At 36.8% G+C, this 21,024-nt stretch overlaps 1 protein-coding gene across 1 annotated transcript in view; it reads right to left on the bottom strand.

The window, feature by feature from the left end:
• The window catches only part of TEX11 (testis expressed 11), a 243,368-nt gene that overhangs the window by 207,628 nt on the left and 14,716 nt on the right, over window positions 1–21,024 (bottom strand). Inside the window, exons 5-8 of the mRNA XM_043569958.1 lie at window positions 20,277–20,356; window positions 14,816–14,896; window positions 14,608–14,727; window positions 4,806–4,886 (exon numbers count right to left, since the gene is read on the bottom strand). Of these exons, the coding sequence (XP_043425893.1) occupies window positions 4,806–4,886; window positions 14,608–14,727; window positions 14,816–14,896; window positions 20,277–20,356 (362 nt within the window). The remainder of the gene's footprint in view (window positions 1–4,805; window positions 4,887–14,607; window positions 14,728–14,815; window positions 14,897–20,276; window positions 20,357–21,024) is intronic.

Here is a 21,024-nt window from a genome sequence, read left to right on the forward strand (position 1 = left end):
ATATTAAAAATAGACCTACCCTCTGACCCAGCAGTAGCACTGCTGGGAATTTACTTAAGGGATACAGGAGTGCTGATGCATAGGGGCACTTGTACCCCAATGTTTATAGCAGCACTCTCAACAATAGTCAAATTATGGAAAGGGCCTAAATGTCCATCAACTGATGAATGGATAAAGAAATTGTGGTTTATATACACAATGGAGTACTACGTGGCAATGAGAAAGAATGAAATATGGCCCTTTGTAGCATAGGCCATATGCTAGTTTGGATGGAACTGGAGAGTGTGATGCTAAGTGAAATAAGCCATACTGAGAAAGACAGATACCATATGTTTTCACTCTTATGTGGATCCTGAGAAACTTAACAGAAACCCATGGGGGAGGGGAAGGAGAAAAAAAAAAAGAGGTTAGAGTGGGAGAGAGCCAAAGCATAAGAGACTGTTAAAAATTGAGAACAGGGGCGCCTGGGTGGCGCAGTCGGTTAAGCGTCCGACTTCAGCCAGGTCACGATCTCGCGGTCCGGGAGTTCGAGCCCCGCGTCAGGCTCTGGGCTGATGGCTCAGAGCCTGGAGCCTGTTTCCCATTCTGTGTCTCCCTCTCTCTCTCTGCCCCTCCCCCATTCATGCTCTGTCTCTCTCTGTCCCAAAAATAAATAAATGTTGAAAAAAAAATTTAAAAAAAAAATTGAGAACAAACTGAGGGTTGATGAGGGGTGGGAGGGAGGGGAGGGTGGGTGATGGGTATTGAGGAGGGCACCTTTTGGGATGAGCACTGGGTGTTGTATGGAAACCAATTTGACAATAAATTTCATATATTGAAAAAAATAAAAATAAAAAAAAATATGTTCCCAGCCTTTTATGGAGTATTAACCTTTCATTTTGCAAGCAATACACATGGCAAAAAAAAAAAAAATACAAAGAAGGTAGAGATCTGTAAGTCTGTTGTATATGGGTCATACAGAAAGGGAGTTATGCAAGATTCAGGACCCATGGGATCTCTAGAACCTCCAGCCACTGTTATATCTAACAGCCCAGAAATGATAGCTCCAACTGAATATCTACTTTACAGTGCCAACATGAGATTATATGGATGATTTTTAAAACTCTATTAGATACTGCTGCTACAAATGAATTTGATCACTAACTTTTCAGTTCAATCAGAGGTTTTGTATTTTTAATTAACCAGATAAGTTAATCTTCTACATATTACTTTATATATTAGGATTTTAACTCAGAAAAGAACAAACCTATTATTTTTCCAGTCCCAAGTTCCAAGCTATTTTCTTTGTGATTCTGTTATGTTTTATACATTTATAGATCATGTATTTTTTAATTTTGTTCAATTATAACGGTGTAGCAATAATTGAATGATAATTGCCTGGCTTTCTTCCTTAATGGCTTTAAGACATTTACCTTCCAATCCCTCCCTGACTTATCTTTCTTTAATCCTCAGATAGCTCAATAATAACCAACAATAGGTCATTAGTTACTTCTCTTGTACCCTAAGACACAATTTTCCAAACACTTAATTTCTCTGCTGAACCAATACAGAATCACCTTCTGCCTTCATGTTAACACTTTACAGTAATTCCTAACCCAGTTTTTGCATACAGGAAGTATGTCTCAGAAAAAGAGGATTGGTTTATTTAATTCATTAATTCCTTTTAAGCGAATAACTTTATGTTACCTCTTCTCTAACCTGTATCTGATCATTTCCTCTCATAAGATTTTCTGCTCTAGATTTTCAAGTCCCGTCTAAACCTTAAGCCCATCAAAAACACACTACATAGGGGCGCCTGGGCGGCTCAGTCGGTTGGGCGGCTGACTTCGGCTCAGGTCATGATCTCACGGTCCGTGGGTTCGAGCCCCGCATCGGGCTCTGTGCTGACAGCTCAGAGCCTGGAGCCTGTTTCAGATTCTGTGTCTCCCTCTCTCTGACCCTCCCCCGTTCATGCTCTGTCTCTCTGTCTCAAAAATAAATAAATGTTAAAAAAAAAAAAACCACACACACACACACACACACACTACATAATTTCATTGACCTTTAAAATTGTTAGTGTCCTGGGATGCCTGGGTGGCTCAGTCAGTTGAAGATCTGACTCTTGATTTCAGCTCAGGTCATGATCCCAGGGTTGTGGGACGGAGTCCCATGTAAGGTTCCATGAGCATGCAGCCTACTTGGGATTCTCTTCTCTCCTCTGCCTCTCTTCCCCACTCGTTTTCTCTCTCTCTCTCTCTCTCTCTCTCTCTCTCTCTCTCTCTCTCAAAATAAATAAATAAGCTTCAAAAAATTAAAACTGTTAGTGTCCTAACAATATAATTCTATCAACCACCTTCCACATAAAATACAAACTCTGAACTCTAGAATTAAAGGTCATTTACTAGTAGCCCCATCCTGACAAAGGCATAATTACTCTTGTATTATATATACTAGATCTTCTAATTCAGCCCTTTCCTCTCTCTCTGCATGTGCTTTTCCCTTTATCACCTCTAACACTTTGCAAGATACCAAAAACTTTCTTCTCCTAAACACCACCTAAGAGTCTCCTTTCATATCTTCAATATACTATTCAGTGTCCGTTTACTCTCCAAAGCATATTAAAGAAAGGTCTCTGACTTAAAGCAAATTATAATGTGAAATAGATAGCAACAGAGCCAGAGCCAAAAGAAAGAGATGGTAAAAACATCAAAATGCAAACAATCCAAGAGATTTTACAGAAAAAAGTTTTTAATTAATTAGAGTTCAGAAAAGTTGCTGGATATCAAAAGCAGCTTCATTCTTATACATCAATGACAATCAATTTAAGAATATAATATTTAAGATATCACTTATGATAGCAAATGAATATGAAATATCTTTATGCAGAAAATTACAAAACTATGTTGAGACACATTAAAGAAAATTATATAAGTTAGGATTTATCAGTCAAGGATAGGAAAACTCAATATTATATAGATAGTGATGCTCTCCAAATTAATTTAATCAACTATTTCAATCAACATCCCAATAGTTTTTCACCAAACTTAACAAACTGTCTCTAAAATGAATATGGAAGTCTCAAGTCTTAGAAAAGCTACAACAATGGTGAAAAAGAACAAAGTAGGACCTGTCCTATTAAGACTATACTAGGTTAGGGGTGCCTGGGTGGCTCAGTCGGTAAAGCATCAGACTTCAGCTCATGATCTCACAGTTCGTGGGTTTGAGCCCCATGTCAGGCTCTGTGCTGACAGCTGACAGCCTGGAGCCTGCTTCCGATTCTGTGTCTCCCTCTCTCTCTGGCCCTCCCCTGCTCGCCCACTGTCTCTCTCTCTCTCTCTCTCTCTCTCTCTCTCTCTCTCTCTCTCTCCTCTCTCTCTCTCTCTCTCAAAAATAAATAAACATTAAAAAAATTAGAGAAGACCATACTAGGTTTGGGGCACCTGGATGGCTCAGTCAGTTAAGCGTCCAACTCTTGATTTTGGCTCAGGTCATGATCCCACGATTGGTGAGTTCAAGCCCCCCATCAGGCTCTGCAGAGCCTGCTTGGGATTCTCTGTCTCTCTGCCCCTATCCCACTATCCCACTCGCACTGTTATTCTCTCTCTCTCTCTCTCAAAATAAATAAATAAATATACTTTAAAATAAAAATATTTTAAACTGATAAAAGTAACTAGGTAAATATAAAAGTATTATTGTAGTTTCAATTTATAAATCTTTTTTTCTATATGATATAAAGGGAAAATATGTTTAAAAATAAGTATAAATCTATTGGGCACAAAATATATGTCATTTGTGAACACAGATGTATAGTAACAGAGTTTATGTATAGTATTAAAGCTAATAAGGAGCTAAGATGGCAGAGTAGTAGGAGGACCCTAGGCTTGCCTCATCCCTTGAACACAGCTAGGTAAGTATAAAATCATTATGAATACCCAATAAATCAATCTGAGGACTGACAGAACAAACTGCACAACTACAGGGAGGGAAGAGGCCACATCGTGGAAGGTAGGAGATGCAGAGACATGGTTTGGGGGATGAACAGCTGCAGACGTTGCAGAGGGGATGGAGCCCTGGTCATGGACAAAAAGAAGAGACAGAGAGAGAAAGAGGAGAAAGAGAGAGAGAGGTGCACAGGGGATAGCACAATCATATAACTGGCAATATGTAAATATTTACTAAATTAAGTTCTATATTATAACAGAGTATTTGGGGGAAAGTAACACCAATCTCACAAGTAGGAACATTCACCCCAATATCCAAATATATCTTTGTTATCAATTCCCAATGTGATAGTAGAGAATGAAGTAGACATAGTGAGAAAAGAAAAAGAACAGGATAAGAATAGGAGATGAAGTTGAAAAATTAAAACTTATCAACCTTGGATTTTTTTTTCAACCCTGGAACTGTGATGAGAACTGGTCTGGGAAGTAGGCTTTATTTACCCTATCAAATTTCTCACACTTCCACAACCCAAAATAGAAAAACACTATGGCAGTGATATGACTAACTGTTGTCAACCTTGCCAGCAGGGAAAAAAAAACTCTTTTTTTTTCATTTTGTTCATCACAGAGCTTGAAATATGAAGGAAATATTATCAAAATGGTTTGACAAAAAAGGAAAGCAAAGAAATTTTAAGAAATAACCTTTTGCTTTTTTAAACCCCCTTTCTAGTAAAGAACAAAGAAAATATTTCAAAGATCAGCTAAGTAAGTGGAATGGACTCAAATACAATCTCTAAAAGTTTGCATGAAGTAGTAATGATTCTTCCTAGAACTTGATATAGCTCATGTTCAAACTCTTGGAGAATAAATGCAGATTTCACTCACCATTTTGGGGAGCCTTATCAACATATCCTTACAGCGCAGTGAACATGAAGATGCTCTTTGAAAATCCCCTAGAGCAATTGCCTGGGAAAGTGGAAAAACATCAATAATTGGTTAAAATAAAATGACAAGCTATTTGTCTATAAGTCAATTTAACATATTTGTAACTGGAGTTAAAAAGCCTTAATTTGTTTCCTAGTCTTTTTAGCAACACTGGTTGGTCTAACTACACACAATAGCCAGCTCTAAATACAGAAAAATAAAAATAATCCTGGGTAACACGAGTTGACAGTGAATGGGAGTCATTTACTTTGTCCTGGAAATGGCAAAACTGGTGTACAATCTTATATTATATTATGATATTATGCCATGTCTAATAGATGTTTACCCAGCTTGAATAGCTCTTGCATTTATCTCCACATTAGAGAGATTTTTAATATTTTTTAATTTTTATTTATTTACTTATTTATTATTTTAGAGAGAGAATGCACATGCATGAGCATGAGCAAGGGAGAGAGGCAGAGGAAGAGAGAGAAAGACAGAGAGAGAAAGACAGAGAGAGGGAGAAAGAATCCCAAGCAGGCTCTACGCTTAGTACAAGCCTAATGCAGGGCTCAATCCCACGACCCTGGGATCATGACCTCAGTCCATGAAATCAAGAGTTGGATAGGGGTGCCTGGGTGGCTCAGTCAGTTAAGTGCCAACTTTGGCTCAGGTCCTGATCTCACGGTCCAGTCCGTAAGTTTGAGCCCTGCGTTGGGCTCTGTGCTGACAGCTTGGAGCCTGGAGCCTGATTCAGATTCTGTGTCTTCCTCTCTCTCTGTTCCTTCCCCAATTGTGCTCTGTCTCTCAAAAATAAATAAACATTAGGGGCGCCTGGGTGGCTCAGTCGGTTAAGCGTCCGACTTCGGCTCAGGTCACAATCTCGCGGTCTGTGGGTTCAAGCCCCGCGTGGGCTCTGGGCTGATGGCTCAGAGCCTGGAGCCTGCTTCCGATTCTGTGTCTCCCTCTCTCTCTGACCCTCCCCCGTTCATGCTCTGTCTCTCTCTGTCTCAAAAATAAACTTAAAAAAAAATTTTTTTAAAAATATTAAATAAATAAATAAATAAATAAACATTAAAAAAAATTTTTTTAATTAAAAAAAGAGTTGGGCAGACAAGCATCCCTAGAGGGATTTTTAAATGTTAAATAGGAGCTTTTTGTCCTAAAATAGGCTCCTAATAACCTCACAGTCTGAACTGCTGTAAATATCTCTCTCTCCCTCTCTCTCTGCCTCTCCCTGGTTCACATGCACATGTGTTCTCTCAAAATAAATAAATAAACATTAAATAATAATTAAAAATTAAAAAATAAAATGAAGAGCAAAGTTGCAAGGCTCATACTTCCCAATTTCAAAACTTACCACAAGGCTACAGTAATCGAGATTGGTAGTGACAAGGGACGTATAAGTCAATGGAATAAAACAGAGTCCAGATATAAATCCTTACATTTAAGATCGAATGACTTTTTCTAAGAGTGCAAAGACAATTCAATGAGCAAAAATTGTCTTTTAAAAACAGTGATGCTGGCACTGGATACCCAATGCTAAAGAATGAAGTAGGATACCTACCTCACACCATATGAAAAACTGACTAAAAATGGATCATGGATTCAAATATAAAAGCTAAAAACTATAAAATTCTTAGATTAAAATACAGGAGCGTTAAATCTTCATGACCTCATGTTAGGTGATGATTTCTTAAATATGAAAACTAAGGCTCAAGCAACAAAAACAAAAAATTAATAGATGTAAATTCTCCCCAAATTGATATACAGACTTCACACAACTCCCATCATAATTCCAGAAAAAGATTTTTTGGTAAATGTAGACAATATTTTTGTGAATGTAGATAATATTATTCTAAAATTCATGTGTAGGCAAAAACCTCTTTGATCTTGGCCGCAGCAACTTCTTACTGAACACGTCTCCGGAGGCAAGGGAAACAAAAGCAAAAATGAACTACTGGGACCTCATCAAAATAAAAAGCTTCTGCACAGCGAAGGAAACAATCAGCAAAACTAAAAGGCAACCGACAGAATGGGAGAAGGTATTTGCAAATGACATATCAAATAAAGGATTAGCATCCAAAATCTACAAAGAACTTATCAAACTCAACACCCAAAAAACAAATAATCCAGTCAAGAAATGGGCAAAAGACATGAATAGACACTTCTCAAAAGAAGACATCCAGATGGCCAACTGACACATGAAAAAGTGCTCAACATCAATTATCATCAGGGAAATACAAATCAAAACCACAATGAGATACCACCTTACACCTGTCAGAATGGCTAACATTAACAACTTAGGCAACAACAGATGTTGGCAAGGATGCAGAGAAAGAGCATCTCTTTTGCATTGGTGGTGGGAATGCAAGCTGGTGCAGCCACTCTGGAAAACAGTATGGAGGTTCCTCAAAAAACTAAAAATAGAACTACCCTACGACCCAGCAATGGCACTACTAGGCATTTATCCAAGGGATATAGGTATACTGTTTCGAAGGGACACATGCACCCCCATGTTTATAGCAGCACTATCAACAATAGCCAAAGTATGGAAAGAGCCCAAATGTCCATCCATGGATGAATGGATAAGGAAGATGTGGTATATATACACACACACACACACACACACAATGGAGTATTACTCAGCAATCAAAAAGAATGAAATCTTGCCATTTGCAACTACATGGATGGAACTGGAGGGTACTATGCTAAGTGAAATTAGTCAGAGACAGACAAAAATCATATGACTTCACTCATATGAGGACTTTAAGAGACAAAACAGATGAACATAAGGCAAGGGAAACAAAAATAATATAAAAACAGGGAGGGGAACAAAACAGAAGAGTCTCATAATATGGAGAATAAACTGAGGGTTACGGGAGGGGTTGTGGGGGTGGGGATGGGATAAATGGGTAAAGGGCACTAAGGAACATACTCCTAAAATCATGGTTGCACTATATGCTAACTAATTTGGATGTAAATTTAAAAAAATTAAATTAAAAAAAAACTTTGTACAGATATTTTAATGGCTGAAATATCCTTCAAATATAGATGTGCTATAATTACCTGTGATAGTAATTTCACTTTGTAAAATGCTTACATTTTTGGCCCATTATAAATAAAAAAATGATGAATACAAAAAAATAATAAAAAAATAAAATTTATGTGTAAAGGCAAAGGAATTAGACTAGAATTAAACAATTCTGATAAACAATAAAATTGAAAGAATCTCCATACTAAACTTTAAAACTTGATAGCCACAATAATCAAAACTATTTGGTATTGAAAGAATAGATCCATAGATTTAAAAGAGATCCCAGAAATAGATACACCCAGATAAATAAGTGTGGTGAATTGATATTTAACAAATGTGCAAAGAAATTCAGTAGTGGAAGGATAGTCTTTTCAACTAATGGTACTGGAGCAATTAGATATCCATAAACAATGACAACAAAAAGAGTTAATCTAAGCCTCACTCCTTATAAAAAAAAAAGTAACTCAAAATCAATCATAGATTTAAATGGAAAAGGTAAAGCTATAGAACTTTTTTTAAGGTGGTTTTTCTATTTTTTTAAAGTTTATTTATTGAGAGAGAGAGAGAGAGAGAAAGAGAGAGAGAGAGAGAGCACGGGAGGGACAGACAGAGAGGGAGAGAAAGAGAGAAAATCCCAAGCAGGATCTGCACTGGCAACACAGAGCCTGACGTGAGGCTGGAACCCACAAACTGTGAGATCATGACCTAAGCCAAAACCAAGAGTCAGACACAACCAACTGAGTCACCCAGGTGCCCCAAAGCTATAGACTTTTAGAAAAAAACAGAGGAGAAAATCTTTCAGATCTAGAGCTTGGTGAAGGCTTTTGAGACAGAATACCAGAAGCACAATCCATTGTAAAAAATCAACTAAACTTTATCAAAATTAAATACTTTTGCTCTGCAACCCTATTAAAAGGATGAAAAGACAAGCTGCAGACTAGAAAATATTTATAAATACATATACAACAAAGGACTCAAATGTAGAATATATAATTCTCAAAATTCAACAATAAAAAAAATCAAATAATCCAATTAGAAAATGGATAAGAAGCACGAACCTACATTTCACTTAAGAGAATATACAGAGAGCAAATAGGTACATGAAAAAATATTCAACATTAGTCATTAGGGAACTACAAATTAAACCATGATGAAATATCACTAGACATCTAATGGAATAAGTAATATAATTAGTCACAATACCAAATGCTGGCAAGGATGCAGAAAATGGGATCTTCCATATATTGCTCATGGGTTTAAAATGGCACAGCCATTCAGGGCACCTGAGTGGCTCAGTCAGTTGAGCGACCGACCTCTGCTCAGGTCAGAATCTTGCGGTTCGTTGAGTCCTGCATCGGACTCTGCTGACAGCTTAGAGCATGCAGCCTGCTTCAGATCCTCTGTCTTCCTTTCTTGCTGCCCCTCTCCCCCACTTTCATGCTCTCTCTCTCTCTCTCAAAAATAAACAAACATTTAAAAATAAATAAAATAAAATAAAATAAAATGGCACAGCCACTCTAGAAAATAGTTTGGTCCTTTCTTAAAAAACAAACTAATAAACATACACTAACAATTCAACCGAGCAATTGCAATGCTGGGCATTCATCCCAAAGAATTGAAAATTTACATCCACATACAAACCTACACAAATGTTCTAACCGACTTTATTTGTAATAGCCAAAAACTGGAGAAACCCAAATGCCTTCCATACTGAATGGCTAGACAAACTGTGGTACATCCATACCATAGAATACTACTTACAAATAAAGAACAAAACTTTTTTTAATGTTTATTTATTTTTGAGGGAGAGAGAGAGACAGAGTGTGAATAGGGGAGGGGCATAGAGAGAGGAAGACAATTCGAAGCAGGTTCCAGGCTTTGAGCTGTCAGCACAGAGCCCAATGTGGGGCTTGAACTCATGAGCCACAAGATCATGACCTGAGCTGATGTTGGACACTTAACCAACTGAGCCACTCAAGTACCCATAAAGAACAAACTATTGATACACAAAACTTGGATGGATGTCAAATAAATCATGCTAACTTTTAAAAGAGCAATATCAAAAGGTTACATACTATATGATTCTATTTATATAATCCCAAGTGACAAAATTTTAGAATATTAATATTCTATGATATTAATATAGAGAATTAGCTACTGGGAGAGAGAATATTAGCTGATGGGATTTGGGAATGGGGGAATGCACATGGTATAACTACAAAGAGGAAGCACAAGGGATCTTTGTGGTGATGGAATTGTTGTAGATCTTGATTGTGTTGTTGGTGGTTATATGAATCTATCCATGGGATAAAACTGTATAGAACTACAGACACACATAGAAGTTTATCATGTAACAGTGGTGAAATATGAATATGGCCTATGGATTGTAATAATGTCAATTTCCTGGTTTTATAATGCACTATATTTACATAAGACATTACCACTGAGGAAAACTGGGTGAAAGGTACACCAGAACTCTCCTTACTGTTTTTACAACTTCCTGTGAATCTAAAATTATTTCAAAGTAAAAAAAAAATTTAGGGGCACCTGGGTGGTTCAGTCAGTTTAAGCATCCAACTCTTGATTTCAGCTGAGGTCATGATCTCACAGTTGGTGAGTTCAAGCCCCACAATCAGGCTCTGTGCTGACAGCATGGAGGCTGCTTGGGATTCTCTCTCTCCCTCTCTCTGCCCCTCCACTGCTCACTCTCTCTCTCTCAAAATAAATTAAAAAAATTTTTAAAAAGAAAGGTCTTCTAAGAAAAAAAATTTTTAATCACATTAGTTAATATCATCAATTTCATCAGAAAAGTTTAAGTATCTGGAAGCTGTCAAATTCATGATGGAGGTAGAAGTTTTCCAAAATTCTAACTTTTACTTAAAAGCTTAAATTTTATCCCCATCAACAAGTACTGTCGGTTGCTTTCCTTGAAGTCACATTCTCACTTTATTCATTTTAATGAAAATATATGCTGGAGCGCCTGGGTGGCTCAGTTGGTTAAGCGTCTGACTTCGGCTCAGATCATGATCTCGCGGTTTGTGAGTTCGAGCCCTGTGTCAGGCTCTGTGCTGACAACTTGCTCAGAGCCTGGAGCCTGCTCTGGATTCTATCTCCCTTTCTCTCTGCCCCTGCCCCGCTCACACTCTGTCTCTTTCTCTCTCAAAAATAAACATTAAAAAAAATTTTTTAATGAAAATTTATACCAAATACCCAAATCTGAATGAACACAATTTATCTATCAGTCACTCTTTCCAGTAAAAACAGTGATATGTGAAAATAGAAGTAGCTAATTCAGCTCACCCGAAGCAGGGCTCATGCTCACCCAAAGTGGGGCTTGTGCTCACCTGAAGGAGGGCTCGAGCTCACCCCCGATGTGGGACTCGAACTCACAAAGTCAGATGCTTAATGACTGAGCCACCCAGGTGCCCAAGAGAGAGAATCTCAAGCAGGTTCCATGCCCAGCTGGAGCCCAACACAGGGCTTAATCCCACAATGCTGGGATCACGAACTGAGTCGAAATCAAGAGTCAAACACTCAACTGACTGAGACATCCAGGAACCCCATTACTACTTTTTTAACTAGTAGAGAGAGACAGTAGGCCACAGCCCTTGGTATAATAGAGAAACTGGGCTTTCCACTTGCTTTGCATTGTCAGGGTACCCTCCATCAGTTTTTATGGATAAACTCATGTTTCCTATATCCATGGGACCCTGCCAGAGTCTACAACTGGTCCTACCCTAGTAAAGGGGGGAAGGGAACAGAATCAAAACACATATAGATCAATGAAAAGCAATCAAGAGTCCAGAAATAAACCCTCACATTTACGATCAATTGATTTTTGACAAGGGTGCCAAGATCATTCAATAGGGAAAGAATAGTCTTTTCAACAAATGGGGCTGGGACAACTGGATGATTCCACTCATATGTGGAATTTAAGAAACAAAACAGATGAACATATGAAAAGGGCAACAAAAGAGAGGGAAACAAACCATAAAAGACTCTTTATGATAGAAAACAAACTGAGGATTGATGGAAGGTAGTATGTGGGGTATGGGCTAAATGTGTGATGGCTATTAAGGAGAACACTTATTGTGTTGAGCATTGGGTGTTACATATAAGCGATGAATCACTACTACTAAATTCTACATCTGTAAACAATGTTACACTATATGTTAACTAACTAGAATTTAAATAAAAAATTTATAAAGAAAAAAAGGACTTTAAAAGCATCCTCCCTTGTTACATTTATATCACATAAAAGACCATGTGAGTTAAAAATGTTAGTTCCATTAATTAAAATACATATGCAATACTATAATTTGCATATTTTCTTTACCTGTGTTTTATACCTTTTTTATGGATAGCTTCTTCTGTATCTACTTTATAGCATATATTCCATTATACCACAGTAATTGAATAACAGATATGAGTAAAATCCCTACCAGTTTATCTTGACCCCTATGATGATGCAATTATCTCAAGAGCTTCTCACTATAATCATGGCAGTCCTGTTGAAATGAAAAATTATGTCCAACCCAAATGAAAAACTTTGTGTAAAATAAAGTTGAATATATCTTATAACAAATGTTAAACTTTTACATGTGAATGGTTTTCCCCAAGAACATACAAAAGTTAATAAAATCCTCTTACTTTTCACATTAAAAAAAATTTTACTTTTAAGTAATCTTTCCTCCCAACATGGGGCTTGAACTTACAACCCTGAGATCAAGATTCGCATGTTTCACTGACTGAACCAGCCAGGCATCCCTATTAACTCTTCTTTAAATATTTGGTAGAATTCCCCTGTGAAGCCATCTGGCCCTGGACTTTTGTTTGTTGGGAGGTTTTTAACTACTGATTCAATTTCTTTGCTGGTTATCGGTATGTTCAATTTTTCTATTTTTCCTGTTTCGGTTTTGGTAGTTTATATGTTTCTAGCAATATATCCATTTCTTCCAGATTGTCCAATTTGTTGGCACATAGTTTTTCATAATATTCTCTCATAATTGTATTTTTGTGGTGTTGGTTTTCTTTCGTGGTTTTATTTGGGCCCTTTTTATTATTTTTTAAAATTATTTTTTTATCATTTTTTGTTTATTTTGAGAGAGAGAGCACAAGTGGGGAAGGGGCAGAGAGAGAGGGAGAGAGAGAGAATCCCAAGCAGGCTCCACAAAACCAGCACAGAGCCCAAGACAGGGCTCAAACTCACTGAGAGATCATGATCTGTGCCGAAGGATACTTAACCGACTGAGCCACCCAGGCACCCCTGGGTCGTTTTCTTTTTGATAAGTCTGGCTAGAGGTTTATCAACTTTATTAATTTTTTTCAAAGAATCAGCTCCTGGGTTCATTGATCAGTTCTATTTGTTTTAGTTTCTAAATCATTTATTTCTGCTCTAATCTTTTTTTAAAATTTTTTAAATGTTTATTTTGAGGAAGATAGACAGAGTATGAGCAGGGGAAGGGCAGAGAAAGAGGGAGACAGAGAATCCGGGCTATCGGAGCTATCAGCACAGAGCCCGACATGGGCTCAAACCCACTAATCATGAGATCATGACCTCAGCCGAAGTCAGACGCTTAACCAGACTGAGTCACCCAGGTGCCCCAATTTCTTTCTTTCTTTTTTTTTTTCAATATATGAAGTTTATTGTCAAATTGGTTTCCATACAACACCCAGTGCTCATCCCAAAAGGTGCCTTCCTCAATACCCATCACCCACCCTCCCCTCCCTCCCACCCCCCATCAACCCTCAGTTTGTTCTTTTTTAACAGTCTCTTATGCTTTGGCTCTCTCCCACTCTAATCTCCTTTTTTTTATTTCCTTCCCCTCCCCCATGGGTTTCTGTTAAGTTTCTCAGGATCCACATAAGAGTGAAAACATATGGTATCTGTCTTCCTCTGTATGGCTTATTTCACTTAGCATAATAACACTCTCCAGTTCCATCCATGTTGCTACAAAGAGGCGCCCCAATTTCTGCTTTAATCTTTATTATTTCCTTCCCTCTGCTGGCTTGATTGTGGTAAAGGTTGAATAATTCTGTGAATATACTTAATCACTGAATTGTACATTTTAAATGTGTGAATTTTATAGTATATGAATTATATCTCAATAAAGATGTTAAAAAAATAAAAATAAGTAGATTATATTAGATGATTTTTAAAGTCTCTTTCATTTCTAGAATTACATAATTACAGACAGCAAACTCATCATGGCTTACATTTTGTCAACTAAAAACGCATACCTAACTGCATGGTGACAAAGGAGGAAATCCACAAGCCAAACAGAGGTAACATACAACTTTAAACACTGATAACAGCAGACTTTCAGAAAACATCAGCAAACAACCCAGAACAATTGCAAATGAGAAGACTCTTTTCAGGCAATTATTTTAGGCAGACTGTGAAGGTAAGAGAGAGTCACAAACAGACAGGTATTTCAAGTACAGGCTACTGCCATAAATAAATGATGGATATTACATGCAATGATTGAAAACGATGTTTAGTTATATATCAGCCTTTCTAACTTCAACCACCCCCACACAGATACCAATCACCATTAATAATGTTACCTTCAGATATAAAACAGGATAAAATAAAAGGTCAAATATAATATCCTATATAAAAATCCAATGACACCTGACTTTCTTCTAATAAGTTATATCTCATCACTTTTGCATTTATATATACAAAATGCACCACTATAAAACTGTAGTGACTATGATACCTACCGCCTCTGCTTGGTAAGAAACCACTTTGAAAAGGTCCCTCTCCATAGCACTCTTCTGCAAAGCTATGTCGGCCTCAGTGGAGGCTCTCTGCATTAATTTGCAATATAACTGCTCTAGACCCTGGAAAATAAAATCACAATACAATGTCATGACAAGAATAACCACAACTGTTACTAATAATGGCCACAGCTAAAAATCAGTAACTTACAACCATGGCAGCTTGAAAAAATCCATCAGCCATCATAGCATTTCCAACATCCACCCACCCTTTTCCTGTTTTCATATTCATCTGGAAGAGAGAAGTAAGAAAATAATTTTTAAAATTCACAACTTCTCCAAACTGGTTGAGGAAGGTAGTAGATAAAATATTTAATCGTCTGTCCATATTCAGTAGTGTAATCCACAAAAATAAAGTAACAGCATTTATTATAGTTCTATGTTCTGCTTTGAATTCCATAATTTAATAGAAATGGTCTCAAGAAAAGCAATAATAAAAAATTAATAATTTGAAAACACATATTCTAAGAAATATTAAAAGAAAACATTGGGATAACTTAGGAGCAGACATTTCTGAAAAATTAATGTTTCACATACTTGAAGAAAGTTATATGATAAGCACTAGACTATAAGTCAACACATCTCAGTTCAGTTCTTAATTATATCTCTAATAAAATTTTTACTAATCCAACAATGTTTATTAAGTATCCTTTACAAGCCAGGCACACTAAAGAAGCTCACGATATCGTAACTAACAGACATCTAAATAGTTGATGTATAATATGGAAAAATGCTATGGAAGCAAACAAGAACTGAATCAAGATGGAGGATTGAGCAAACACTGCAGCCCTACCCCTTCTACCACAAATCCCTAGAAATGATGTGTATGTGTATATAAAATATATATAATAGATATACTATACATTTTCCTATATATTTATATATAGGACATAAGTACACTATAAACTTTAGTGTAAATTTTTACATACTATAAATCCCTAGATTACATATGTCATATCATATATTGTAATGATAAATATAATCTCTAGGGATACACCCTAGAAATAAGAGAAAATATATCTTTTTCTTATTCAATAAGAGTCCTGGAAAATAAGTGGCATTTTCAGTTGACCTGAAATTATAAGGAACCTCTGAAAAATAGACAGCAAATGGGGTGAAACAAAAACCCACATACTAAAATGTATAAAAATGCAAAATGTGGAAACATCCTGGATGTAAACAGTAGTATCAGGCAGTTGGCTTCCCCACCAAGAGGTATCTTCTCTCCTCCCCAGGAAGGAACAGTGAGTACAATCACATAGGCTGGAGAAAAATAGAGTTCCAGCAAAACATCCAGTCCTACTTCTCCATCAGTCACTGGATCAGGGTTATAATAAATAGCATGACTATTAAACTATCAAGGAATCTCAAATCAAATATGAGCAAGAATCATCAGACCCTTGAGGGAAACCAACCCCATGAAAGGACATCACACTCAACAAACAGAAGAATATCTGAAGAAATAGAATTAAAAGAACTAACAGATAGAAATAGGGAAATATCATTTTTTTAAAGCTTTTTTAAATGTTTGTTTATTTGGGGAGAGAGAGGGAGAGAAAGGAGCAGAGAGATGGAGAAAAACCCAAGCAGGCTCTGTGCTGTCAGTGCAGAGCCCAACGCTTCAGAAGAAACCAAACCTACCCACACCTTGATCTTGGATGTCCAGCCTCCAGAATTGTGAAAAAATAAATGTGCATTGTTTAAGCCACCCAGTCTATGTTATTTTGTTATGGAGGCCCTAGAAAACTAATATAGTGATACTAGCATATGATTAAAATATATGGAGGTAGGGGCGCCTGGGTGGCTCAGTTGGTTAAGTGTCAGACTCTTGATTTCAGCTCAGGTCATGATCTCACAGTTTGTGAGATCGAGCCCTGCGTCAGGCTCTGCACTAACAATGTAGAGCCTATTTGGAATTCTCTCTCTCCCTCTCTGCTCCACCTATCTCTCTCTCTCTCAAAAATAAATAAATGAACTTTTAAAAAAATTTAAGAAAATAAAATAAAATATATTGAGGTAACCATGAGAAATGAAAACAGAAATGATTACAAGTAATAGCCTTAAAATAGGAAGAAAAAAAAAACCCGTATGTACAAGGCAATTCATTACAGCACTGAAATGTCCATGGAAGGAAGCTGGTTGAACACAATAAGGTACATGTACCAACCGAATACTATGTAGCTATAAAAAAAAAATGAGGAATATCTCTACATACTGCTATGGAGTGATCTCTAGGCTATAATGTTAAATGAGGTAAAAAAAAAAAAGTGGAGAAAAGTATATATATGGAATGCTACTTACTATTTATCTAAGAACCTTTAGGGGAGGGGAAAATTTTATTTTTATAAAACAAATGTTTGCTTTTATTTAAAAAACAAAAGGATAGGGGCGCCTGGGTGGCGCAGTCGGTTAAGCGTCCGACTTCAGCCAGGTCACGATCTTGCGGTCCGTGAGTTCGAGCCCCGCGTCAGGCTCTGGGCTGATGGCTCAGAGCCTGGAGCCTGTTTCCGATTCTGTGTCTCCTTCTCTCTCTGCCCCTCCCCCGTTCATGCTCTGTCTCTCTCTGTCCCAAAAATAAATAAACGTTGAAAAAAAAAATTAAAAAATAAATAAATAAATAAAAATAAAAAAACAAAAGGATAAACAATAAAATAAACAAAAATAGCTATCCACAGGGGAAGGGAGGGAACAGGGTGGAGAGGACACAGATGGAGGCTAGACTTAACTGAATATACTTCCCTTAGTAGATTCGACTTTGGAACCATGTAAATATTTGACACAATTATAAAACAATATTCAATCAAAATGGCAGAAAAAAAGCAACAGCTAAAAAGCAAGAGCAAACAAAAATAAATGAATCTAACTATGTATCAAGTCAATCTATAGTTTCATCACAGAAAAGGAAATTATTTCAAGTACTTTTAAAACAATATTTCAATAATATTAAAACAATACTTTGACTATACACCCCTAGTGAAACAGATCCTAAGAATAAAAGCAGTGCAAAAAAATCTCTTGAACTATTTTTAGAAATCATTCTTTATTATCGACATTGCTATCTTATAAAACTACCATACATTTTTTTGATAAAACCAGTTATTCACTATATTAATGTTGTTAGGCACCAATACTGTCAGGACTAGGAAAAGAGACACAAATATAAAATTAAGAAGCTAAGTAAAATCCTATAATCCTAAATATCACTGGAAATATCACTATGAATTCATCATATATTTTCCCTTTCAAAAAATATGTATTTCATATCTATGTCCAGTAAAAAGGTCTAGGAACAATGACCAATGCAATAGCAATGAGCACTTGTAATTTCCAGATTGTGGTTTCTAAATAACATTCTCCACTAAAAGGAAACAGGGCTCCTTCAAAGAATGAATAATTTCTGCTCTAGGGCAAGAACTACACAAGATGAGCCTGGACATCTTGTCACATTAGAAATCAAATTTTAGGGAGCCTGGGTGGCTCAGTCGGGTAAGTGTCCGACATCAGGTCAGGTCATGATATTGCAGTTTGTGGGTTTGAGCCCCGCGACGGGCTCTGTGCTGACAGCTCAGAGCCTGGAGCCTGTTTCGGATTCTGTGTCTCCCTCTCTCTCTGCCCCTCTCTGACTCGTGCTCTGTCACTCTCTCAAAAATAAATAAAAATTTTTTAAAAAGAAATCAAATTTTATGTGATTATTATTTCAGTTTTACTATTAAAGATTACTGGAGTAGTGTCAAAAGGCTTCAGAATCACTTCCAGAGGCTCCTTCTGGCCAAAGATAGGTGCTTCAATAAGAATAATTACAATGGATTGAAATGCATTAAAAATGTTAAAAATCCATGAGTTCACAACGAAACTTTTAAAAAATCTATGTGAGTATCATTTAAGGATGTTAGAGAAATAAGTCATTGTTATGAAAACTGCTAAATAAAGGGAAAGAGTCAAGACCGCCCTTTCTTATAAAGGTATACTTCAAGGTAGCCAAATAGTTGATGAGGGAAAGTGTCTCTCTATTCCAGTAAATAAACAAAGAAGGAATATAGAAGTAGAATATGCAAACACCTACAGAAATAATGGATCTAAGGACAATAATCATCAAAGGGCACTAACACAAAAGAGACAAACAGACATTGGTGCTTCCTGATGGAAGTACACCATATTGCCTATGAATTATTTTTGACAAAATCAAACCTGAATCAGATCAAGTTTCTAAATCTACCTGCCAGTTTACAGGAAAAACAGGGAACAAAGGACTATATTAAATGACACCATAAGGATACAGTCATCAGAATCCAGAATTTAAGAAACTCTATAGTACCAACAATCTCGTTTCTTCAACAAATAAATTTTTCAACAGATTAAAAACAGGAGGGGAAACATGTAGATTAAAAGAGACATATTAACAAAACACAAGATGTGGACTTTCTTTAATTCTGGTTCTAAGAAAACAACGGGAAAGAGGGAGAGAAAGAAGTGAGCAAGAACAAATGAGAAAGTAAGAATGTGGGAGCATACAGCCAGAAGGGGAAGACTGGATATTTGATTATTTTAGGAAATCTTTGTTAAATTTTAGCAGGTGTGATAATGGGCATTGGGTTTGTCTGAATAAAAAGACACCTTAGGGGCGCCTGGGTGGCTCAGTTGATTGAGCGTCCGACTTCAGCTCAGGTCATGATCTCATGGTTTGTGAGTTCGAGCCCTGCGGCAGGCTCTGGGCTCACAGTTCAGAGCCTGGAGCCTGCTTCAGATTCTGTCTCCCTCTCTCTCTGCCCTACCCCTGCTCACACTCTTTCTCTCTCAAAAATAATAAATAAACATTAAAAAAATGTTTTAAAAAGACACCTTAGGGGCACCTGGGTAAGCTCAGTTGGTTAAGCATCTGACTTCGGGTCAGGTCATGATCTCACAGTTTGGAAGTTCAAGGCCCACATCGGGCTCTGTGCTGAAAGCTCAGAGCCTGGAGCCTTCTTTGGATTCTGTGTCTCCCTCTCTCTCTGCCCCTCCCCCACTCATACTCTCTGTCAAAAATAAAAATAAAACATTAAAAAAATTTTTTTAAAGACATCTTGTCATTTAGAGACACATATTGAAATATTTATGAACAAAGTGCTGTATTTTGGATTTGTTTCAAAATAATCCACAGGGCCAGGGATTTGCTGTTGGAGGAGATATAGAAAAAATGAGTGATCAGGAATTGGAGGTTATTCTAGCTGAGCGATGGGTAAATGGGGGAATCATTGTACTATCTTTGTGCATACACTTGAGCTTTTCAATAAAATAGTGTTTTACAACACTGGAAAAATATTTTCCACTAAAAAAATATACTTACTTCCAGGGAGCAGGACAGGTGGGAAGGATGGAGCAGAGAACTATTATTTTTTTTACTTATCATAAATCCTGAATTTAAGTTCAACATTTAGTCCACTGAATCACTGTAATGACAATAGTACTGCTGAGACCTTTAATTGTAATAGGTATAATTATCCTAAAAGGAACATGGATAGCACTAAAGGATATAACCCCCTTCCAGGTTCACACTAACTTTAACCATCTTCATAAGGAGTAACGACTATCTCATTGCATCTGCACTTTCTCCTCATTTAAATCGGACTTACCAAAATCTGTCTTCGAATAGCATCTTCTGAAGCAGCTGAGCCTTCACACATACACACCAACTTGCAAGCAACATGCCGTACTGCAAAACAGTAATTAGATGCCCATAAACACAAAACATTCATTCTCCTTTTATATACACTTACAAAAAGAAATGAGGAGCAAAGTGCAAGCACTTTTGTTGTTAAAGTAGTAACTTTAAAGTCTTTTTGAAAAAAATCAATTATCAAAAGTAAATGACCTGATAATTATCAAATGAATTATTTGCTTAATGCTCCAATCAGATATTTAATTTTCAAATTTTAATTTCTGCAGGTCTTAAATTCTGAAGACTTACTAAAGACACCTGATTCCATTTGATGCTCTTGTATGTACCATGCTGACAGCAAAATAATTCTAAGTACAATTGGAATCTAAAGATATTCAACATCTGACAAAATTTCTGAACATTAGAATAATTTTGGTTTTTTTTATTTTTTTTAATGTTTATTTACTTTTGAGAGAGACACACAGAGTGTGAGCAGGAGAGGGTCAGAGAGAGAGGGAGATACAGAATCTGAAGCAAGCTCCAGGCCCTGAGCTGTCAGCACAGACCCTGATGTGGGACTCAAACTCAAAGAGTATGAGATCATGACCTGAGCCAAAGTTGGACTCTTCACCAACTGAGCCACCCAGGCACCCCGGGCATAGTTTTAGATTATTCCCCTAAACTGTGAATCTGTCTAAATATATTCTTTTCTATAGATGATG

Source organism: Prionailurus bengalensis, chromosome X (assembly GCF_016509475.1).
Source record: "Prionailurus bengalensis isolate Pbe53 chromosome X, Fcat_Pben_1.1_paternal_pri, whole genome shotgun sequence".
In the NCBI taxonomy this organism is placed as follows: Eukaryota; Metazoa; Chordata; class Mammalia; order Carnivora; family Felidae; genus Prionailurus; species Prionailurus bengalensis.